Source organism: Patella vulgata, chromosome 2, assembly GCF_932274485.2.
Source record: "Patella vulgata chromosome 2, xgPatVulg1.2, whole genome shotgun sequence".
NCBI lineage: Eukaryota > Metazoa > Mollusca > Gastropoda > Patellidae > Patella > Patella vulgata.
Genome location: NC_065880.2, coordinates 55,084,319 through 55,111,254, shown reverse-complemented (window position 1 = coordinate 55,111,254; position 26,936 = coordinate 55,084,319). Strand labels below are relative to the sequence as shown.

At 33.3% G+C, this 26,936-nt stretch overlaps 1 protein-coding gene across 1 annotated transcript in view; it reads right to left on the bottom strand.

Annotated features, from left to right (window-relative positions):
* Positions 1–26,936, bottom strand: part of LOC130010729 (E3 ubiquitin-protein ligase rnf213-alpha-like) — a 368,341-nt gene that overhangs the window by 137,125 nt on the left and 204,280 nt on the right. The window contains exons 46-52 of the mRNA XM_056098708.1: positions 25,435–25,822; positions 25,055–25,208; positions 20,098–20,435; positions 18,578–18,744; positions 4,265–4,489; positions 1,733–1,944; positions 671–782 (exon numbers count right to left, since the gene is read on the bottom strand). Of these exons, the coding sequence (XP_055954683.1) occupies positions 671–782; positions 1,733–1,944; positions 4,265–4,489; positions 18,578–18,744; positions 20,098–20,435; positions 25,055–25,208; positions 25,435–25,822 (1,596 nt within the window). The remainder of the gene's footprint in view (positions 1–670; positions 783–1,732; positions 1,945–4,264; positions 4,490–18,577; positions 18,745–20,097; positions 20,436–25,054; positions 25,209–25,434; positions 25,823–26,936) is intronic.

Genomic DNA, 26,936 nt, shown 5'->3' with positions numbered 1-26,936 from the left:
GGAGCCATAATAATCCAGGAAGTCATGCACAAATACCGAAAGGAACAGATATCTTTAGTAGATAGACCTTTATTTCTAGTTTTGTCAAAACTGAATAAAAATTGTGATTTGTAGAGTGTCCACAAACAATTTGTAGATGGATGGACATCCGGACGGACAGGGACGACGGCAAAATATGTCCACATGAAAATGTGGGCATACAAAAAGGGCCATAACTCCAGAACAAATTGATGGAAATTATTGAAATTAAATAGGCCTCTTCATCTAGGTAATGTAAACAATATATATCAATTTCAAAACAATCAAATGATAAATGTAGTCTGTAGAGGGTTCACAAAAAAGTGTGGACAACGGACGGATGGGGGTGACGGCAATATACAACAAGATTTCCATGTGGGCGTATAAAAAAATAGATAATGAAAAGAGAATATATTGAAAATTTCGTCGGATTACTTTACTCTGAGCCTAGATATTAGTGATACAATTATAGGCTAGTCTCGATTGTATTTAAATCTACTAAATATCACAGGCATTTGATGGCATTGAGAGTTGATTATGGTCTGGGTAAGTTAATCAATGTCTAATTAGTAATTCATATAACATTTCAGGCATAGTCAGATCATTAATACAAAAAAAAAACTTGTCCAAAATTTTTCAATGTGTCACTTACATTCCAGAGAATCTGCCATCTAAGGGATTGATATAGATTAGCAGTAGGTTTATCGGCTGGTGAGAAGTGCTTAATAAACAGCGTAATAGTTACAATTCTTGTCCACAAACATCTGTAAGTAATAAATTATCTAAATATAACTACTTAATTAATAATTAGCTTAATTATACACTGTTAAATATTGTAATCATGTGACAAACCTGAAGATTTCCACACATAGCCACATGAAAATGTGATGTATGAATTATGTTTATGTAATTTATGTATCGGCATGCAATTTAGACCATATCATAGTCCTGTTTAAAATAAAGATGCATGATTGTCATTTTGTGCTAAAATATCAAATTCCTCACAACTTAATCCATGCTAATTTGTACTCAAATTATTATTTAACTTTTAATCATAAAAAAACAAAATCAAAATACCAACACTAGATAATGTCCCAGCTTGGATTTAATCGGATTTGAAACAGGTTTATCACCCAATAATACATTTTACAGTAGATATCGCTTGTGTGATATATTTCATAATCTACTGCGATATCTCCAAAGGAGATATCGCTTTACATGAATTTGATTGGTCAATTGAATTATATTTATCTATTTGTGCATGTAAGAAGGGAGTGGGTGATAAATAAAATATCTTACTCGTCTTTTTTGATATCCAAAAATATCAACTTGTGTTGATATTTTTTGATATCAAAAAAGACTGGAAGGAGATTCTCTATCTATCAATAAATTGTCGTGGACAAAAAAATGGCAGCGTTTAGCATAGCATGATGAAATTTGATTTCCATATATCTTTGTAAATACTGAACGGAACTGAACCATTTTGGACTGATATTCCTATTCAAGATTCATCTTTCAAAGTATTATAGTTTGCAAGGGATTCCTTGACCCACAAGACTTAAGTCTCAAATTTTTCTATTAAAATTGAATGAAGTTAAAAAAGTTCTAAAAACATTAACAAAAAACTTTGAATGCATTAAGAATTCACAAGAAGACTACATGTAAATTGAAAATAGATGAAGAAATAGATAGTTTTATGTTTGTCTAATCAAACCTTATTTGTAATAAGTGAGTTCTACAAGCATCATGATACTCCAGTCCTTTAACTGTTTCTGTCGATGAACTTAATTCCAGTATTCTTTCAGCTACTGGCAAACATCTACAAGTTTCTTTATACCAACATTGTCTACCATTTGAAGTTCCCAACTGACCTTTATGTGGTTCCATCTTCTCCATCAACAAAAATAAACCCAAAACATCTCCTGTCTGAAACAAACAGGAGTTCAAGTGGTATTAATTGGCTATTCTTGTCACCTAGCAACTTTAAGTTGCTCAAGCCCACCCACATATGGGGCTAATCAATATCATTTTAGACAAATTGAATAAGGACCACCTAAACAACATATATCAGGATCCTTTAAGGGACCCCACCATGGGTTCAATGAACTTCATTTGATTAAAACTAATATACCTATCACATTTGACTGAAATCCATCAATTGGTTTTGGAAAAGTTAAAATGTGTGAAACTTTTAACATTTGGCCCTTTAAATAAGGAGTCTAAGCCCATCACACCACTATCATGTCAACCAACTTTATTTGAACAAACATCACACAGGCAACATAATTATCAAATTTGGTTGAAAATTCATCAAGTGGTTATGGAGAAGAATTTAAAAAATTGGTGAAAAGATATACATTTTCCCCTATAAGGTGCCCTTTATGAGGCTAATAAGCATCATTCAGGCAACATACTTACAAAATCCTTTGTGTGGTTATGAAGAAAAAGCCGAAAATGTTATTGGACAGGAGGTGTGACATAAGCCTGATGGGATAAAAATAACGAAAGTCAACATAAAGCCCTGGTACTTTCAATGCAGACTTGTACTTTCACTACAGACCAGTGATGGGATTTCAAAAAATTTCATGTCGGACATTTTTTCCCGAAAATAAAGGGGCATAACCGTAATTTAAGCAGACGTTTTCAAAACACAATTAAGAATCATGTGTCAACAAAATATTTTCAAATTCATATGTAAAAAAAAAATAGGTGCCATTCGTTATATTTCATGTTTAAAACCCGTACGGTATTCAAATTTATGTCAATAATATTCCTACAAAATTACATGACATCGTAATACTATAGAATTAACAGCGTGCCGACTGCTGCCGATCTGTTTCAAACTCCCCCAAAATTACCGTATTTTTCGGGTCATACGTCGGTACATTTTTCAGCAAAGTCCGACATTCGTCTGATACTCCGTTTCGATTTATATACGGAAGGTAAAAAAATGACATCCCGAAATTTATTGGGCCGTAAACCGTAGTTAACGACGCCCTAATGAGCGAGTGTAACCAACTTCTAAATAATTGCATTCGACTGTAGCACGCGCTATCGTCTAAAACAATTAACTACTTACGTCATTCCAATCGAAATATTCGTCAACATTTCTTAGCCTGTTTATTTATTTATTTAAAGACATAAACCCCCTTCAAAATATGATCATAAATCCGACAATATGCTATCAAAATAGAATCTTTTCTCGAACATCAGGCGTATTGGATTCAGCACGTATACATCTCTTAATTTCACGTGTCTCGCGAGATTTGTACTTTCATTTTAATTACTGAACTCTATAAGCGCCATGTGTGTCTCGCGAGATTTGTACTTTCATTTTAATTACTGAACTCTATAAGCGCCATGTGTGTGAAATATCTTTATTTAACTTCGGCTTCCACCAAAAATATATCACAGACAAGTTATCGGACACAATGTATGTTGATTTGAGGTGTTATATACTATCAGGATATGTGACATATGACTAATTTCTACGTGTTATTGTCCGACACAAAGGAGATTAAAACGTGAGACAATGGTCAATGGAGAAATCACGGGTTAATCAGATTAAGTTTCTAATCACTCTTATTGGATTGATATATCGTCCGACAAAGGAGAAGCAATGACTTCTGTTCAGGATTAATTTGATGAATTGTCCGATAAAGAATTAGTTCAGCCAATCAAGGCAGAATAGTAGTTAATCAAGGTAGGTGTGTAAGACGATATAACACGATAAATAGTCGATCACTTAATTACCTAATCAATCCAGCCTATTATCAACGATAATCGGGTTGCACGGTAGTTATACACTCAGTACACTATATTAATTTTGGAATTTGAATATTATTCACCATGTCTTGATGTCCGATTGGGCATATTCCCGGTCGGACAATTTTGGGCGTTTCGAAAAAAGATTCGGACAAGTCCGGAATATACGGGTAAAATCCCATCACTGCTACAGACTTGTCAGTTAAAGTTACTTTCAATCCATATGGTTTTGTAGAACAGATGTACATGGTCATGTCAATCTTGAATATTGTTTATAAAAGAATAAACTAAATGTCCCTTTTAATCCACATCTGCTTATGAAAGTTCTTAAAATGAAGAGATTGGAATCCACAAGTTATATTTATACCTACCATACATTTGAAATTTTATTGTAATACAGCATAAGTTTTGAACAAAAAAGCTTAAAACTCATTTTTCATGCTTGCTGGACAAAAAGAGAATATTCTTTAAGTATATCTACCATATAATTTCTGTTTAATAAGTTATGACCAGTATTTCTTGCTTTCATATCTAATACTGCATCAATAACACCTGGCCAGATGTGAACAATTTCCAGAAAGTGTTGAATTCTATATTGAGTTATGGTATGTATATAATGTACAACAGCTATAATCCAACTGATATCCAGTTCTTCTACATAAAATTCACACTGATTCAAGGCACTTGATAAAATATCATATAAAATCTGAAATCCAATGGAAAAAAAAAGATAGTTTGCCAGGCAACGAAACATACACCCACAGCAGCTAAATCATCTGGACGGTCAACAATGGTTAACACACATTTATTCTTTTGTAGGTAATTGTGAGCATTTACAAGACAATTTCATTTAAATCAGATTATAATTTTTGTCATTAGAGGGTTCACAAGGTTCTACAAACTGAAACAAGGGTCTTAAGTCTGGAAGTAATTTACAGAAAATTTTGAAATTTGACAGGCTTGTACGTTTTACTAATTTAAATTTCATACAGATTGGATGATAATGTTTGTCATTCGAACATTCACAAGGTTCACAAAGTAAAACAAGGGCCATAACTCTAGAAGTAATTGACAGAAATTCAACAGATCTCTGTTTCACAAATTTAAATGATGCATATAAATTTCATACATATCGGATGAAAACTTTCATCAATCAAGCATTAACAATGTTAAACAAAGTGAAACAAGGTCAATAACTCTAGAAGTAATTATGGAAAATTGCAGAAATTCAATAGGCTTCTTCGTTTCTCTAATACAAATAATGCACATAAATTTCACAAAGATCGGATGATAATTTTTGGCGTTAGAGTGTTCACAAAGTCCAAGAAAGTGAAACAAGGGCCATAACTCTAGACGTAATAAAAGGATGTAATGCGATGTAAATTTAGTGAAAAGCTAAAGTAATTTTAGTTTAAATATATCATTTGTGTGGAAATTACCACTGTTCGGTTGGTTGTGCCGAATTATTTATCAATATGGAGATTTCTGTTTTATGGATATTGCTATTGAAGGTAAGATGTACAATTTACGCAACGTGGCACATTTTTATCAATTTAATAAATGTGACGCAATCCAGCGAAATGAGTCGGAAGTCGCAATTGGTGATTTCGAGCTGCAGGCCCAAATATGTGAAATGCATTGAAATTTTCGAAAAAATTTTTATCACGCCGTTGGGTACTTAAACCTATCTACTTTGATCTCCCGAAGTCTCAAGTCAAGATATCATCGATAAATAATCTTATTTTACCATTTATTAGGTCAACTCAATATAAAGAAAGGTATTATCCTCAACAGAAGTAAATAATACTGCTATGTTAGATGTAAAGGATCTTGAAATGAATAAGATTGAAGCATATAGCTGTAAGAACTGCAAACTTAATAATGGTGAACCCTGTTTTATGTTATTTAGCAAGGATTTTGTTTATGAATTAAGACTGATCATGTCATCGCTGTCTGATTTTGAAAAGGACCTGATTTTGCTTGGCAAAATAAGTTGTGTTTTTAGGAATGATCCCTACACACAGTCATCGAAGAAAAAGCAACAAAAGGAACGTAAACACCAGCGAACAGAACACTATGTTAATGGGATACGTGTTTGTCGTGAAACCTTCAAGTTTCTTCACTGGTGAGAGTCTTGCCTTTGTTTTTATAACCAAAATTGCTGAGTTTATTGTCAAGTCCCATTCAAGTCGCCAATTCATCAGATGAGTCAGCAATTTGTGGCAAATAAGGCTAGAAAGATTTATGTCTCCTCACCACAACTTGAGTAATTAGCTCCTTCAAGTCGCGTGTTGTCATGATCCGATAGCCCGATGGAGAGTCAATTCGCAATAAATATTTCAAGTCGAATCGCAAACCTGTCTTTATTGCGATTTAAGTCAGACTTGAGTCCTACTCACGGGACTCAAGCTCCCACCTTGCTTCATTCAAAAGATATTCTATCCAAATCCCACCGGCACAACAATATTACTGGTATCTTGAATATATTATTATTAATATATCTACAGTAAGTTTAAATTCTAATAAAAACCTACAAAAAATTTACACATTTGTTTTAATTTTTCAGCATAAGCCAGAACAAGCTTACAGCTCTATTAAAACACTACAAAAAATTTGGTATAACACCACGCGAGAAGAAATCTGGTGGTAGACATGCTAGTGATAAACGTTTGTTAACTCATGATGATATTTGTAGAGTGGTTACTTTCATTATTAACTTTGCTGAGCTTCATGCTTTAGTGTTGCCGGGAAGAGTTCCAGGCTTTAAAAGATTTGATATCAAGCTACTTCCATCTCATTACACAAAATCAAAGGTGTTTTTGTCATATCAGACAGCAATGAAAGAAGCAGGTATGGAGGCCTATAGACAGTATCAATGTTCGAAAACAATTAATTTTACAATGTGGACATTGTTGTCAGTGAGAACGTCCGTCTACCCGTCCGTCCACAATTTGTTTGTGAACACTCTACTGGTCACAATTTTTATCCGATTTTGACGGACCTTGAAATATAGGTTTATATCCCCAAGATCTTGGTTCCTTGTGATATTGGCATGTATCTGACCGTAAATTCATGGATTATGGCCCCTGGTTGTACGTAAAAATCACGATTGTAGCCTATGGAGTATGGACCCTACAGACGTCACATTTTTATTCAATTTTTAAAATCGTTTAAATATTTCATTGTTACACCCTGATTATGATTGAGTTCGAATTTAATGAAAATAGGACAAAGTGCCGACAAAATGGCCGATCCCCTATACGCAAATATTATGCAAGCATGTAATTCCAAGGATGTGGACCTACTAGGCCAATTTTTAACCGATTTTGATGAAACTTAAAATGTATGTTTATCACATTTTTTTTTCTAGCTTGTTCTCTATCCATCTCTTGCAAATTGTGGGAGTATCTTGCATGGCAACCGCTGGTTTCAAAATTTTTATACAAGCATGATACCACATCATACATAAATGAAATGGGGTTTGACATCCTACTTTTCTGCTTCAACCGGGCTAATGCTTTGTTGGAAATTTTGTCCAGACATCGGCGTTTCTACCAATCTTCATCAAATTACATCTGCCAAGGGTTCTTTTATGTGCATGCCAAGATGTAAACAAGACCATGGTTTTTTGTCCTATCCGAATGACTAGACACTGTTCCTTGTCAGGTTCTCTGACTTGCACCACTGACAATGAGAAAGCCGATGAACTTTCTGGGCCCACGTCGGGATCAAACCCGTGTCCCCCTGGTTAGTAAGCTAGCTCTTTCTTTGGCTTCCCACTTCATACAAAATGAGATGAAAAGAAATGGGTTTAACATCCTACTTGTCTACACCAACAGGACTAATTAAGAGGTCATACAGTGTTCTATGAGGGTAATTTTGCCCGAACTTCGTTGTTATTGCCTACTCTTATTAGAATTTTGACTTTCAAGGGTTCTTTTACGTGCATGTCAACAAAACCTGGTTTTCGTCCTAGTAATAGTAGTAAGCTTATATATAATTTTAATTTTCTATGTCAAGATTAATTTCCTTGGTTTTTTATATTTTTAGGCGAACGGGTAGTGAATATTGTGGGTTTTCGGAGGCTTTGGAATACACTTGTGCCGTTTATAGTCCGAACCAAGCCGATGACAGATCTTTGTTGGGTTTGTCAACAAAACAATTCACTGATTTATAAGAGTGCTAACATGTCAGATCAGGAAAAGTCTGTGAGGTGTAAAACACAAGAAGAACACATTCTGAAAGTGACACTTGAACGTTCTCTGTATAATTCTATGGTACAGAAGGCAAAAGATGTTTTGAAAAACATAGGAGTAAATGAACTTGAAACAACAAGTCCAGCAACACGAGATATAACAATGCACTACTCGTCTGATTTTGCACAGCAAGTGCATTACCCTTCCAATCCACTTCAACCAGGCCCGATGTATTTTTTAACCCCTCGCAAGTGTGGGTTGTTTGGCATTAATTGTGAAGCTCTGCCGAGGCAGGTGAATTATTTAATAGATGAGGGAATGTGCATAACAAAGGGATCAAATGCAGTTATAATTTATCTAGATCACTTTTTTTGTAATTATGGTCTTGGAGAAATGCATCTCCAACTGCATTGTGATAACTGTTGCGGCCAAAATAAAAACAATGCTCTTTTGCAATACTTGTTATGGCGTGTAATCCATGGACTTCACAAGTCTATTACACTTAACTTTCTGATCAGTGGTCATACAAAGTTTGCACCTGATTGGGCCTTCGGGCTAATAAAGCAAACTTATCAGAGAACTATGGTTTCTTGTTTAGATGAAATTTCAGAAGTAGTCAAGACAAGCACTTCTACTGGAGTAAATAAAGCTCAACTTGTTGGTCATGAAAATGGTGACATCTTGGTACAACAAAGGACTGGCAATCCTTTTTGCATCCTTACTTCCGTAGTCTACCCGGGATAAAGAAATATCAACATTTCAGGTATGTATAAAAATGATTTTTCAGCCAGGTTTCCCATTGACAATGGTGCGGGATGGAAGGTCTAGCAAAGAGAGATAGAGAGAAATGGGGTTTAACATCCACTCGACACAAACTAGGTCATTTTGGAACTAACAAATGTTTCAATTTTATTTCAATAATTCGCTTCCGCGTAGGGTCTTTAGCAGTGGGAGGAAACCGGAGGACCTGGAGAAAACCCACGAGGTTGGACAGGCGACCCTACTCCTTGTCACGTACAACCGGGGAATCGAAACCCCGCCAGTTGACTCAATGACAGACCGTGTGATACAGCGCACGCGTGCTAACCATTCGGCCATCCATCCCCCCAGGGTCTAGCAAGCAACAGCGTCTGGTTGTTTGTATGGACGAAAAAGAGATCTGTATGCATGTTAAAGAACCCTTGACCTGATGGCATTTGCAATAAGAGGAGGCTGTAGCACTGCTGTCCGCACACATTTTCCCTCATAGCACATTGCATACCCGTTTTCATTAGCCCCATTGATGCAGAAAAGTAGGATCGTAAACCTATTTCATTTCATTTGTGTATAAAACAATGCACTTTTAATTTGAGCACAGTTAATATTATTAGTAACATACTACAGTATTTTTATTTACTCATCAATGTTCTTTCAGATTTGACAGTGAACACCCAGGATGGGTATTTAAGAAGGAATTTACTTCCTCTTTGGAAGTTGGAGTATGTCTGCAGAAAGCAACATTACTGCCGCCTGCAGACAGACCAGAGTCACTTGCCCCTCCAGGGTTGCCCTTAGAAAGGCAGCAATACCTTTACAGAAACATCAGAAAATTCTGCACTTGTGAAACACAAGACATCACCTGCCCAGTGCCAAGTGCAAACGAATCAAAATCAGACGAAGATGAAGAAATTATTGTGCCCCCTAGCAAGATAAGAAAATTTGAGGAGTAATTAAATGGTGATATGTGTTTTTCTGATTTGAACTTTTGTATATTTCATTATCAATTTGAAACATAAATCTGTACTGATCGGAAAAAATTTGACTATGATTAACAGTTTCCTGTTGGACACAGTTGGTTTCCATGACAACAACAACGATTTTGATTGTTAACTGATTGGGAGTTTTGTACATTATTTCATTATCCACTCGAACTGTAAATTTGTAATAATCTGAACTAATTTGAGTATGATTAACAGTGTCTTGTAGGGATACTATTGATTTCCATGGCAAGAACAACTGCGTTTTTTTTTATTTGAACGTTTGTACATTTCATTATCAACTTGATTGACTTGAATTGGAAAATTGTAGTTATCCAAAATAATTTGACTATGATTAACAGTGTCTCGTTGGGACACTATTGGTTTCCATGGCAATAATTTTGATTGTTAAAGTAGCTAAGTCTCTAACTCATTATTATCCAAATTCTTCGACATTGAAAATACGAATTATTTGTCAATTTAAATCAACATTGATGCTGTGATCTTACCAGGAAAAGGTGAGCTTCTGATATCCAATATTTAAGAAAAAATATATATTTTACCATTGGTACACGAATCGTGTACCGTAATGTGTTTCAGCATCATTTGTAAGAAGGCACTCGATGAACGAGGCTAAACATATTCCACAAGTCATGTAAAATGGTGACGCTATATTCTTATCTAGAGAGCAGCATGCGCAATGAATACTATCGGTGTAGACTGGAATAACCAGACGCTAGAGACTGCCAATCGATTGAGATTTCTGATGTATTTCGCCGAACATAACTGATTTTAAAAACGGAAACGATTGAAAATAAATCAGTTTATATACATTCATATTACATTATTATATGCGTTGCGGCCAAGTTGTGCCAATTTCTAGGTCCCAAATATTAGCGATTTAGCTCCTTTAACTGGTGACTTGTGTTTTTCTGATTGGAACTTGAATTTGAAAACTGCAGTAATCCAAAATAATTTTACTATGGATAACAGTGTCTTGTTGGGACACTATTTGTTTCCGTGGCAACAACAATAATTTTGATAGTTAACTGGTGATTAGAACTTTTGCACATTTCATTATCAACTTGTAATAATCTGAAATAATTTGGCTATGTTTAACAATGTTTGTTCAGACACTAGTTGGTTTCCATGGCAACAACATTAATTTTGATTGTTAACCAATGACTGTTTTCTGATTGGAAGTTTTGTACAATTGATTATCAATTTGAACTGTAAAACTGTATTAATCTAAAATGATTTGACTATGTTTAAAAGTGTCCTGTCGGGACACTATTGGTTTCGATGGCAACAACACTGATTTTGATATTTAACTGATTGGAAGATTTGTACATTTCATTATCAATTTGAACTGTAAATATGTAATAATCTGAAGTAATTTGAGTATCATTAACAGTGTCTTGTAAGGATACTATTGGTTTCCATGGCAGCAACAATAGTTTTGATTGTTAACTGGTAACTGTATTATTTTGATTTGAACTTTTTACAATGAGTTTGGATTGTAATTTGTATTAATTAATGATTTGACTATGTTTAAAAGTGTCCTGTTGGGACACTATTGGTTTCCATGGCAACAACAATGATTTCGATATTTAACTGATTGGAAGATTTGTACATTTCATTATCAATTAGAACTGTAAATATGTAATAATCTGAAGTAATTTGAGTATCATTAACAGTGTCTTGTAAGGATACTATTGGTTTCCATGGCAACAACAATAGTTTTGATTGTTAACTGGTAACTGTATTATTTTGATTTGAACTTTTTACAATGAGTTTGGATTGTAATTTGTATTAATTAATGATTTGACTATGTTTAAAAGTGTCCTGTTGGGACACTATTGGTTTCCATGGCAACAACAATGATTTCGATATTTAACTGATTGGAAGATTTGTACATTTCATTATCAATTTGAACTGTAAATATGTAATAATCTGAAGTAATTTGAGTATCATTAACAGTGTCTTGTAAGGATACTATTGGTTTCCATGGCAACAACAATAGTTTTGATTGTTAACTGGTAACTGTATTATTTTGATTTGAACTTTTTACAATGAGTTTGGATTGTAATTTGTATTAATTAATGATTTGACTATGTTTAAAAGTGTCCTGTTGGGACACTATTGGTTTCCATGGCAACAACAATGATTTCGATATTTAACTGATTGGAAGATTTGTACATTTCATTATCAATTTGAACTGTAAATATGTAATAATCTGAAGTAATTTGAGTATCATTAACAGTGTCTTGTAAGGATACTATTGGTTTCCATGGCAACAACAATAATTTTGATTGTTAACTGGTAACTGTATTATTTTGATTTGAACTTTTTACAATGAGTTTGGATTGTAATTTGTATTAATTAGCTGTGATTAACAGTATCTTGTTTGGACACTTATGGTTTCCATGGCAACCACAATAATTGAAACTTTTGTGCATGTCATTATTAACTTGAATTGTAAAATTTATCTTGTATATCAGTATCTGTGTAAATATTTCATAATCAGTTGTTAATTTTAGATTGATTTGAAATCAATATCATGTTTCAGCATATTCAGTATCAGTTGTCAAGGCAACCATCATTTTCATGTTTGAATAATAAAATTATGCTGAAACCTGTCATAAATATGTTTTATCATATTTTGGTGACATAATATATATATGTGTTTACTGAACACTTTACCACATTAAATTGACTTTCACTTTGGAGGCATTTTATGCAAAACTTAAGAAAAAATATTACTATTTCATACAACTTATTAAAATTGCCATAATTGTGTGACCGTTAATGATAGAATGATAATTTTTTCACCATTTTGAAGCTAATTTCACCAGCTTACCACTATGATCAATAACTCATTTTGTGTTTTTGGGTCACTGTGACTCATTTTGCTGGACTGGGTCACAAATGTCAAACAGTGAGTGCGCGTCTTTTTAGTAATAAAGCAGAAATATATTTATGTTGTTTTTGCTGGATTTACTCTCTGTATTCCCGTGGATATTCAAATTGGGCGCTGACTGCTGGGTATTTATAAATTGGGCGCTGACTGCTGGGTATTTATAAATGACAACATTACATTCGCCTTTCCGTATACGATAGATCCGTATTTTTATTTCATTAAATTCAACTTTATATATATGGTACGCAATACAAAAGACACATAAGAGAAACGTAGATCATAGCGAGCACACACGCCTGTTTTATGGATATTGCTATTGAAGGTAAGATGCACAATTCACGCAACATGGCACGTTTTTATAAATTTAATAAATGTCAAACGGTGAGTGCATGTCTTTTTAGTAATAAAGCAAAAATATATTTATGTTGTTTTTGCTGGATTTACTCTCTATATTCCCGTGGATATTCAAATTGGGCACTGACTGCTGGGTATTTATAAATGACGACATGACATTCGCCTTTCCGTATACGATAGATCCGTATTTTTATTTCATTAAATTCAACTTTATATATATGGTATGCAATACAAAAGACACATAAGAGAAACGTAGATCATAGCGAGCACACACGCCTGTCAAAAGACCTGCCTTTAATTATACAAAGACCTGCGTAAAACACACGGTCGAATGATAAATCGCACGGTAAAACAGTTTTACTTCCCAAATTTTGATGTAACACGTACGTGTCAGATAAAGCCTGTTGGTTCTTGATTATACTCCTTTTGATGCAGTTATCCCCCCAGGGTCTAGCAAGCAACAGCGTCTGGTTGTTTGTATGGACGAAAAAGAGATCTGTATGCATGTTAAAGAACCCTTGACCTGATGGCATTTGCAATAAGAGGAGGCTGTAGCACTGCTGTCCGCACACATTTTCCCTCATAGCACATTGCATACCCGTTTTCATTAGCCCCATTGATGCAGAAAAGTAGGATCGTAAACCTATTTCATTTCATTTGTGTATAAAACAATGCACTTTTAATTTGAGCACAGTTAATATTATTAGTAACATACTACAGTATTTTTATTTACTCATCAATGTTCTTTCAGATTTGACAGTGAACACCCAGGATGGGTATTTAAGAAGGAATTTACTTCCTCTTTGGAAGTTGGAGTATGTCTGCAGAAAGCAACATTACTGCCGCCTGCAGACAGACCAGAGTCACTTGCCCCTCCAGGGTTGCCCTTAGAAAGGCAGCAATACCTTTACAGAAACATCAGAAAATTCTGCACTTGTGAAACACAAGACATCACCTGCCCAGTGCCAAGTGCAAACGAATCAAAATCAGACGAAGATGAAGAAATTATTGTGCCCCCTAGCAAGATAAGAAAATTTGAGGAGTAATTAAATGGTGATATGTGTTTTTCTGATTTGAACTTTTGTATATTTCATTATCAATTTGAAACATAAATCTGTACTGATCGGAAAAAATTTGACTATGATTAACAGTTTCCTGTTGGACACAGTTGGTTTCCATGACAACAACAACGATTTTGATTGTTAACTGATTGGGAGTTTTGTACATTATTTCATTATCCACTCGAACTGTAAATTTGTAATAATCTGAACTAATTTGAGTATGATTAACAGTGTCTTGTAGGGATACTATTGATTTCCATGGCAAGAACAACTGCGTTTTTTTTTATTTGAACGTTTGTACATTTCATTATCAACTTGATTGACTTGAATTGGAAAATTGTAGTTATCCAAAATAATTTGACTATGATTAACAGTGTCTCGTTGGGACACTATTGGTTTCCATGGCAATAATTTTGATTGTTAAAGTAGCTAAGTCTCTAACTCATTATTATCCAAATTCTTCGACATTGAAAATACGAATTATTTGTCAATTTAAATCAACATTGATGCTGTGATCTTACCAGGAAAAGGTGAGCTTCTGATATCCAATATTTAAGAAAAAATATATATTTTACCATTGGTACACGAATCGTGTACCGTAATGTGTTTCAGCATCATTTGTAAGAAGGCACTCGATGAACGAGGCTAAACATATTCCACAAGTCATGTAAAATGGTGACGCTATATTCTTATCTAGAGAGCAGCATGCGCAATGAATACTATCGGTGTAGACTGGAATAACCAGACGCTAGAGACTGCCAATCGATTGAGATTTCTGATGTATTTCGCCGAACATAACTGATTTTAAAAACGGAAACGATTGAAAATAAATCAGTTTATATACATTCATATTACATTATTATATGCGTTGCGGCCAAGTTGTGCCAATTTCTAGGTCCCAAATATTAGCGATTTAGCTCCTTTAACTGGTGACTTGTGTTTTTCTGATTGGAACTTGAATTTGAAAACTGCAGTAATCCAAAATAATTTTACTATGGATAACAGTGTCTTGTTGGGACACTATTTGTTTCCGTGGCAACAACAATAATTTTGATAGTTAACTGGTGATTAGAACTTTTGCACATTTCATTATCAACTTGTAATAATCTGAAATAATTTGGCTATGTTTAACAATGTTTGTTCAGACACTAGTTGGTTTCCATGGCAACAACATTAATTTTGATTGTTAACCAATGACTGTTTTCTGATTGGAAGTTTTGTACAATTGATTATCAATTTGAACTGTAAAACTGTATTAATCTAAAATGATTTGACTATGTTTAAAAGTGTCCTGTCGGGACACTATTGGTTTCGATGGCAACAACACTGATTTTGATATTTAACTGATTGGAAGATTTGTACATTTCATTATCAATTTGAACTGTAAATATGTAATAATCTGAAGTAATTTGAGTATCATTAACAGTGTCTTGTAAGGATACTATTGGTTTCCATGGCAGCAACAATAGTTTTGATTGTTAACTGGTAACTGTATTATTTTGATTTGAACTTTTTACAATGAGTTTGGATTGTAATTTGTATTAATTAATGATTTGACTATGTTTAAAAGTGTCCTGTTGGGACACTATTGGTTTCCATGGCAACAACAATGATTTCAATATTTAACTGATTGGAAGATTTGTACATTTCATTATCAATTTGAACTGTAAATATGTAATAATCTGAAGTAATTTGAGTATCATTAACAGTGTCTTGTAAGGATACTATTGGTTTCCATGGCAACAACAATAGTTTTGATTGTTAACTGGTAACTGTATTATTTTGATTTGAACTTTTTACAATGAGTTTGGATTGTAATTTGTATTAATTAATGATTTGACTATGTTTAAAAGTGTCCTGTTGGGACACTATTGGTTTCCATGGCAACAACAATGATTTCGATATTTAACTGATTGGAAGATTTGTACATTTCATTATCAATTTGAACTGTAAATATGTAATCATCTGAAGTAATTTGAGTATCATTAACAGTGTCTTGTAAGGATACTATTGGTTTCCATGGCAACAACAATAGTTTTGATTGTTAACTGGTAACTGTATTATTTTGATTTGAACTTTTTACAATGAGTTTGGATTGTAATTTGTATTAATTAATGATTTGACTATGTTTAAAAGTGTCCTGTTGGGACACTATTGGTTTCCATGGCAACAACAATGATTTCGATATTTAACTGATTGGAAGATTTGTACATTTCATTATCAATTTGAACTGTAAATATGTAATAATCTGAAGTAATTTGAGTATCATTAACAGTGTCTTGTAAGGATACTATTGGTTTCCATGGCAACAACAATAATTTTGATTGTTAACTGGTAACTGTATTATTTTGATTTGAACTTTTTACAATGAGTTTGGATTGTAATTTGTATTAATTAGCTGTGATTAACAGTATCTTGTTTGGACACTTATGGTTTCCATGGCAACCACAATAATTGAAACTTTTGTGCATGTCATTATTAACTTGAATTGTAAAATTTATCTTGTATATCAGTATCTGTGTAAATATTTCATAATCAGTTGTTAATTTTAGATTGATTTGAAATCAATATCATGTTTCAGCATATTCAGTATCAGTTGTCAAGGCAACCATCATTTTCATGTTTGAATAATAAAATTATGCTGAAACCTGTCATAAATATGTTTTATCATATTTTGGTGACATAATATATATATGTGTTTACTGAACACTTTACCACATTAAATTGACTTTCACTTTGGAGGCATTTTATGCAAAACTTAAGAAAAAATATTACTATTTCATACAACTTATTAAAATTGCCATAATTGTGTGACCGTTAATGATAGAATGATAATTTTTTCACCATTTTGAAGCTAATTTCACCAGCTTACCACTATGATCAATAACTCATTTTGTGTTTTTGGGTCACTGTGACTCATTTTGCTGGACTGGGTCACAAATGTCAAACAGTGAGTGCGCGTCTTTTTAGTAATAAAGCAGAAATATATTTATGTTGTTTTTGCTGGATTTACTCTCTGTATTCCCGTGGATATTCAAATTGGGCGCTGACTGCTGGGTATTTATAAATTGGGCGCTGACTGCTGGGTATTTATAAATGACAACATTACATTCGCCTTTCCGTATACGATAGATCCGTATTTTTATTTCATTAAATTCAACTTTATATATATGGTACGCAATACAAAAGACACATAAGAGAAACGTAGATCATAGCGAGCACACACGCCTGTTTTATGGATATTGCTATTGAAGGTAAGATGCACAATTCACGCAACATGGCACGTTTTTATAAATTTAATAAATGTCAAACGGTGAGTGCATGTCTTTTTAGTAATAAAGCAAAAATATATTTATGTTGTTTTTGCTGGATTTACTCTCTATATTCCCGTGGATATTCAAATTGGGCACTGACTGCTGGGTATTTATAAATGACGACATGACATTCGCCTTTCCGTATACGATAGATCCGTATTTTTATTTCATTAAATTCAACTTTATATATATGGTATGCAATACAAAAGACACATAAGAGAAACGTAGATCATAGCGAGCACACACGCCTGTCAAAAGACCTGCCTTTAATTATACAAAGACCTGCGTAAAACACACGGTCGAATGATAAATCGCACGGTAAAACAGTTTTACTTCCCAAATTTTGATGTAACACGTACGTGTCAGATAAAGCCTGTTGGTTCTTGATTATACTCCTTTTGATGCAGTTATCGCAACTAGCGAGAAAACACGCCAATTAAACAATACACAACATTGACATTCATTTTTTTACCGGTCGCTTAATTAACACACCTCTACTGAAAACGCACTGTCGCACAGTTTTTCACCCCTACCGTTAATTAACTCACCTCTCAGACAATTTTTCACCCTTGTTAATTAACACACCTTATTTACAATTTTAATGCGGTAATACTGAGTAATAGTCGGAAAATTAATTTTCTTTCGATACACGTACAAATAACAACGATGATTGAGAATTATAGGGTGGCTGTGCACAGATTCACCCTTTAGCAGTTCTCAGTGTAATGGGTCAAATGATTGAAATTCAATGAGGTTTCTCCTTGGGCCCAAATAAATAAATACACTGAATGTTTAATTTTAGTTATTGGCTTTACTTCTTATGCTGATGAATATTGTGTATAAATTAGTGCTGGCACGATATATTGTTAATCAATGTATCGCAATTCGCCTTCTAACGATTTGCTGATTCAATGTATCGCGATTCACCTCCTCACGATTTGCTGTAGTGGCAATACCCAGCACTAGTATAAATGTTGTGTCAATTGGATAATAAATGTAACCACCAAGTTATCCACAAAATTTTTCAAAGTGATCAAGAGCAATGACTGTATGACACTGAAATGATTATCAGAAATTGGTAAAATAGGCATTTTGGTTTTACAAATATGAACAATATACAAATTTTAAAATATCAAATAATTAGCCTCTTGTGTTGTGAACAGATAGATGGACAGATGAACCTACAAAAGGGAATATACACTTTTCACAATACCTCTAAAATATTCTTGTCTTTTGGACCATACTTCATCACAATAAAATCTCTCATATAAGAATTGAACATTTCTTCTTTCTGGTTATGTGAACGCACAGAATCTTCGAGTATCTTTACTAGTTCACTTTTTTCAATTACATCAACTGTATGACTTACAATCTCTAGATCTTATGAGAATAAAAAATACAACTTTCATTTATTAACACTTAATGGTCGTTTACTTATTGGTCTTTATTCTTGGCCATATAAAGGTAGGTTGCCAGGCAATGAAACATACGCCCACAGCAGCTTAATTCTCCGAGCGGTCGTCAAGGGTTGTCGCATATTTATTCCTTTGTAGGTAATTAGGGGCCTTTACAAGACAGTTCACTACAGATCAGATTATAATTTTGTCGTTTGAGTGTTCACAAAGTTCTACAAACTGAAACAAGGGCCTCAACTCTGTAAGTAGTTTACAGAAATTGTTGAAATTTGACAGGCTTTTTTCCTTTTACTAATTTAAATAATGCATATAAATTTCATACAGATCGGATGATCACTTTTGTGATTCAAACGTTCACAAGGTTCACAAAGTATAACAAGGACCATAACTCTAGAAATAATTGACGTAAATTCAATAGACCTCTCTTTCACAAATTTAAATGATGCATATAAATTTCATACATATCGGATGATAACTTTCATCAATCGAGCATTGACAAGGTTGAACAAAGTGAAACAAGGGCCATAACTCTAGAAGTAATTATTGTAAATTGTTGAAATTCAATAGGCTTCGTGGTTTTACTAATTTAAATAATGCATATAAATTTCACAAAGATTGGATGATGACTTTTGGCGTTGGAGCGTTCACAAGATTCAATAAAGTGAAACGAGCCATAATTCTAGACGTAATAAACGGAAATTGCTGAAATTCAATATGATTCTTCTTTTTACTAACTTAAATGGCACATATAAATTTCATACAGATCAGCAGGTATCTTTAGTGGTTAGAGCGTTCACAAATTGCAACAAAGTGAAACACGGGCCATAACGCTAGAAGTAATAACGGAAATTGCTGATATTCAATAGGATTCTTCTCTTTACTAATTTAAATGACGCATATAAATTTCATACAGATGTTAGAGCGTTCACAAGGTTCAATAAAGTGAAACAAGGCCATAACTATAGAAGTAATTGACAGAGATTGCTGAAATGCAATAGGCTTCCCCGTTTCACTAATTTAAATCATGCATATAAATTTCACAAAGATCGGGTGATAACTTTTGGCGTTAGAGTGTTCACAAGGTTCAATAAAGTGAAACGTGGCCATAACTCTAGACGTAATAAACGGAAATTGCTGAAAGTCAATAGGCTTCTTAATTTAAATAATGCATATAAATTTCAAAAAGATCGGATTAAAACTTCTGGAGTTAGAGCGTTCACAAGAAATTGTGGACGACAGACGTCCAGACAGGAGCGACGGCAATATACGTCCACATTTCCACATGAAATATATCAATTTATAAAATTCATTGCCATACCTGTTAAGTTGAGATCTTGACCAACTGATGTATGTAGAGATGTTTCAACCAAGTCATAAAACAGCCAAGAAAATGGAAAACTTGCTTGAAAGGATTGTCGGCCATAACCAGTATTACGCACAACAAATTCATTTAATTCTTCCATTTTCTCTGTTGAGATTAGATCTGTGTATTTCAAACCGCACACTTTAGGTTTTCCTAGAATTGTCAACCAGACTGATTTCTTCCAATCTGTTGTGTCATTAATGATGTTTAGATTTAAATTCTTATCAATGTAAGAAATTATACCAGCAAGTATTGGAGTGATTTTTTCTTCTAGATACTGACTCCAGGCTCGCCTTAATAAAGAATACATAACAACATAGTTAGTTAAACAAGTTAACCCATTTTTGACGTGAGCTAATCAGTTCGCACCACGTCATTTGACGGAAGGGAGTCAACTCGAGACCCATTATACCTGGCAACATCATTAACAAACAAAAGCGTCGAATCAATCAACTGATTTCTATTGTTTTATTTTTTAAATGGTGATTGAGTAATAAACAAAAAACACCCAATGAAAAGGAATGTTATATTCACTAATCATCCAATAAAAAACATACATTTCAACAATGGATCTTCTGGTATTTACATAGGTCAGAGGTGAGAAACGTTATGATGCGAAGAATAGGTAGACTCCAGCCGAGATCAAGCGTGTCAGCCGCCATCTTGGACATGCTTTCAGACAGATGATACCACAAAACTTACGGCTAATAAGTGACGGTCATTTGGAGAGATATTTCTTTTTAAAGTTATATATATTTACTTTGAACACTGCTGCTAATGTGATGGATTATATTTGTGTTCTATTTTTAAAAAAAACAAGCCAACAGTGAGGCTGATGTCTCCCGCCGAAATTGCAAAATAAATAGTTGACACATATTAATTAATTGCACATTTATTTTTTTTCACTAAGTTTCATCACTCTCTATCAGATAGAATCAAGATTATCTTGTCCCCAACCATCGACAAATGAAATCGATTAGCTCTGCTTAGCTTCAGCTCGAAATGTTAATCATTGAACTCAGTCAAGACATTCACCTAATGAACATCTACATCATTCACCTAATAGACACCTACGCCAGGTTTGAACATTCTACCTCAATTAGAAGGAGAGTTATTGTGTTCCAAAGTCTCGATCAATCAAATTGCTTATCACTCAGCTTACCCTCAGCAAAATATGTTCATTATCGTACTTAATCAAGGTATTGATATACTCAAGCTATACACCAAGTGCACTCACTTTCACTTAATTAGAACTAAAGTTATCCTGTCCCAAACCATCAAACAATCAAACTGCTTATCTCTGCTTACCCTAAGCAGAAATTCCCATCTTAAACTCCATCAAGGAATTCACCTAATTGACACCTATGCCAAGTGTGAACATTCTAACTCAATTAGAATGAGAGTTATTGTGTTCCAAAACTCAACCAATCAAATTGCTTGTCACTCTGCTTACACTGAGCAGAAAATGCTCATTATCTGACTTAGTCAAGGTATTGATGTAATGAAACTATACACCATGTTCCAAAGTCTCGACCAATCAAATTGCTTGTCACTCTGCTTACTCTGAGCAGAAAATGCTCATTATCGAACTTAGTCAAGGTATTGATGTAATAAAACTATACACCAAGTTTCATCACTCTCACTTAATCCCAAAGCATCAACCAATCTAATTGCTTATCTCTGCTTACCCTAAGCAGAAAATGCTCATCTTCCAACTCCATCAAGGCATTGACCTAATAAACACCTACACAGGGCTGCCGACAATCAGTATCGCAGTGCTATTTGCGATAAATATTTTGTCCGTTGCTAATCAAAAATTAAAATCTAAAGTTTTTGATTCGCAGTAACTGCGAATCATTAATATGCCTGTCATTTTGGATATTGACACAAGGATAATCCAAATTTGAAGACTAGAAGGCTTTCTCAACACTTTCAATGTGTATAAAATGTTGAATAAAATTTTATAAACAAAACTGAATTCTCTGTGTGACATTTTCTTCTCGAACTACCCAGACACAATTCATTATATGGTACTATATAATACAGGGACATAACTCTATGAATAGGGACTATTAAACCGGAAATAGGGAATCAAGTAGTACCACACACGTTGCGAGACATCAAGTAATTATATCATATTCATTTTGAAAGAAATATATCCAGTGTATCCCCCACGTATTGTAAATAAAATATAAAAAAATAAATATATGTTAACGTATTGTAAAATGATAAATCAAAGTAAAAATTCCCATAAAATATCACGTGTGTCTAGTTAATCGAGGTGTGCCCGATTGAACAAAAATAGCAATACACGATAAAAAGCAGACGAAATTGTTTTCTAGCGAAGACTTCTAATGTAACAAAAAATAACAATTAAAATGATTGGGGCTTCGGAAGTCACTGTTAAGAATTGGCTTTAGACATAAGACCTAACTAAATGTCTACATCACATTCACAAACTGTCACAAGTACTTGTGGCAGTGCTAAAAAAATCTAAGAATAGTAAGAATGGAATCTAATCATAGTTGTTATGAACTAAAGTAATATCTTGTTATTTAGGTGTTTTATGTTGAAACTGAAAAACTGCTAATCAATTTTTAAATTTGCTAATCAAATTTGGCAAAATTGGACTTTTTGATTAGCAGTGCTGCTAATCAACTGTGAAAAATTACCGACAGCCCTGCACCTACACCAAGTTTGAACATTCTAGCTCAGTTAGAAAGAGAGTTATTGTGTCCCAAAAAGTGTGACGGACAGACCTGACGGACGGATGTCCAGACAGATGGACAAACCGATTTTAATAGTCCCCTGCTTTGTTCGAAAGGCGGGGTATAAAAATAAAAAAATCTTAGGTGATACTTGTTCACGTTTTTTCACGATTATGACAGAGAAAAGTCATAATTTTAGTGTAACTGACTTTTCAATATTATTTATAGTAATATAATTGCTACTTTATACAACTGAATTTTATATCATGGAAAAAACATGACAATCTGTAATAGTATTTCTTTGTATAGAAAATATTTTTTTAGTTATTTGCAATTTTGTAGAAGGTATTAGGATTAACAATAATCCATTGGCTTAGGGAGATGGGCCCTGCTGATTTAATGAGGTCTAGGGATAGGGGTTACCCTCCCATTTCGCCTAGGTCCCATTTGACTACAGTTTACAACAACATATTATATGGTCTGGTGGTTTTATTATCGCTACTTTATATACCCTCTCCATAACTAAAATAGATTGTTCCATAAAACATCACATTTAGGCTACAGTGTATAACAGGTTACATCAAAACAAACAGAAAAAAAAATGAAAAATTAATTATTTCTTCTATACAATGTTATTGTTAATATATAAACAAATATTTCTACTTCCAAATTCCAGAATTTGAAAATAAACACAATATTTGTTATAACGGAATTCTAATAAGATAACAAAAATTTTGACTGAATGATCGATAGTGAACTTGAAGAATAAATGTACAAAATTTGAAACATTTCATCTTATATAGATATAAGCAAGTATTCTCAATGTACTCTTGAGTTGATATGTTTGCTTTGATGTTAAAGAAAAGAAGTTATAATATATAATGAATAAGCTATTTTAACACTAATCATGAGATTAATTACATCTCTTAATCAGTGGAACACTTCAATGCTGATTAGTTGGGGGGCAGGATTTTGAGGGTAATAAAATTTGTAGTCGAAATGGGGTGTAGTCAATGGGAGTGACCCGGATAGGGTAGCTAATCTATTAATTGGCTCTTGGCTTAAATGAGTTAAGATCTGTCTACACCTTTGTTGATGGTAATCTTTCAGGTTTTCTGTGCACATAAATTTTCTGTCTGTCACAATCTATCTTTGTTTAATGTTTTCATTTAACAGATGGGATGTCTAATAAATACATGATAAATTTATTAATAAATGGCCATACAAATAATTATTCTGGTTCTTAGACAATCCTTTGAAAAAGAAATCTGATGCATGTGGCGAAATGGCTTTTCACAAACGGTTCTACAGGAATTTACTTACATAATTACTGATTCTTGTTTTACATATCTAAGATTTACTTAAATAATTACTCATTCTTGTTTTACGTATCTAAAATTTACTTACATAATTACTCATTCTTGTGCTGCATATCTAAAACTTACTGAACGCCTGAAGGATTCTACAGGAATTTACTTACATAATTACTCATTCTTGTTTAACATATGTAAAATTTCTTTACATAATTACTCATTCTTGTTCTACATATCTAAAATTTACTTACATAATTACTCATTCTTGTGCTGCATATCTAAAACTTACTGAACGCCTGAACGTTTCTACAGGAATTTACTTACATAATTACTCATTCTTGTTTAACATATGTAAAATTTCTTTACATAATTACTCATTCTTGTTTTACATATCTAAAATTTACTTACATAATTACTCATTCTTGTGCTGCATATCTAAAACTTACTGAACGTTTCTACAGGAATGTACTTACATAATTACTCATTCTTGTTTTACATATGTAAAATTTACTTACATAATTACTCATTCTTGTTTTACATATGTAAAATTTACTTACATAATTACTCATTCTTGTTTTACATATGTAAAATTTACTTACATAATTGCTCATTCTTGTGTTGCATATCTAAAACTTACTGAAAGCCAAGATCATTTTATAAGCAGTAACTAATTGTCGTCTCAGCCCGACAGGTCATGGGCTAATGAAAATGGGTCTATAGATCAAAGCACACTTCTAATATGAATGCTGTCCCTTCTATCTCCTATCACCATGGAGTATAATTTTAGTCTTTTCTTTCTCATCACCAGATGCATTAGTTCACAGGATAATAGTCATCCATGAAAGAATGGATTTAAAAGATAATGTTATTCAATATGTAGCAATTCAATACCTAAATGTTCCGGTCCTGTTAATATTATCAGGTTTACAAGCTTCTTTAACCAACCACTTTGTAGCATGATGATACTCTGCTCTCTCTGTCTCTTTTTCTTTAATCAAATAGCTTATCAAACTTATTATTCCTTTACTAAATTCTCCCTCAGTATCTATGAAAAAATATTTATTAAACATTAATGAAAATCTAAAACTATAATGAAATCGTAATCATAGGCATGAAAAGTGTTATATTGTCAATTTTTTTTCAAAAAGTCAATTGCAGCCAAGTCATCGGCCCAGTACATAAAAGTAGTCATATTCAAGACATAAGCTACTATCATAGTTTATGACATGGGCATGTGCATCAATTTTGTTAATATAATAGAGTACACTCACCATTTAGTAAAGACAGTAATATAGAAACTCTTTGTGTTGGTCTGAATAAATTTTTTTTATCATCTTTTACTCTTCCAACAGCTGCTTGTACACAATCTATAATCTGTGATAGAACATACTGGTCTGTAAACGCTGGAATCGTCTCCTCTAGTTGAATATCATCTGGTGTTATCGGTTCTTCTTCTTCTGGACTGTCCTCAATTGAGGTAGATGATATTTCTAAACCACTATCTCTGCTTGTTACACTGTAATCACCCGATCTATTGGCCTTTTGTTCCTTTCTTCTAAATAAATCAGCCACAGACAAATTCTGCATCTGCATTAAAGTTGCTCCGATTTCTCTGGTTGGATGCAAGTCATCAATATGTAAACAATGCCATTTACCACCCTTAAATTGACAAATCAATAGATACAAATACATACACATTTGTTCAACAATCGCTAGATTTAACCTAGAACATATATAATAAGCTATAATTAGTTCTGTTATTTTTCATTGATGCATCAAAGATATAATTATCGTCTTATTTGCTATACGTCAATACATCAAACAGTAAAGAAACGACTGTCATGTAAAACCCTGCCTTCAGATTTCCAAAAATATTTCTTGCTGTGAATTGACAATTATTATTTGCATCAATTAATGAAGAGCTAACATCAAGGAATCTAGTATCTACTTATGTATTGCCGATAAGTTGCTTATAGAAGTTTAAAGAGCACATCAAGTGAGAAAACAATATTATTTTTACGTATAGCCAGTGGTTACTATATACACATTACAGCAAGTTCACACCAATCTAATTAAAACTAGAACTGCAATGCAGTAATGACGGGTTTCACCGGTGCCACGTTACCATTGAACTTATGTCACTTCCGGTGCCCAGTTACCCGTGAACTCATTTCACTTCCGGTACCAATGAAATCGTTAAACAGATTTCCACATTAGCATTGCACACATGTTAGTTTAGTTTAAACAATATTTTATTCAATAAACTGAAATGGATTGAACAACAGGCAAATGCCTATATAAGTTCTCTCCAAACATATAAAATAGTTTAATCTTATGTTTACAATAAACACTGGTGGACACATGTATAGGTAGTGAGTTACAAACATATATACATTTCTTGGAGTGTAATGTTTAGATATACATGTATATTATAATTACATTTAAGGTTATAAAAAATATAAAAAATATTACATAATGTAGACATAGATTTAATAATTAAAGCTTCAAAACCGCTTGCTATCTTTTATAAATTTTTGCACTATTACAAATATGTTATAATTGGTATAATCTGGAAGATTGGTGTTACCTTATAAAATTAGATCCATTGTAACATTTAGTTTAAGCTGGTGTATATTATTGCGGAGAAATGTTCTTGTGGCAGAGTAGGCTGGACATTTGAAAAAAATAATGATAATTATCTTCGTCTGTAGAATTACAGTTTGGGCATGCTTTTGTTTCACTCAGAAAATGGTGGAATAAGTGATTATTTAAG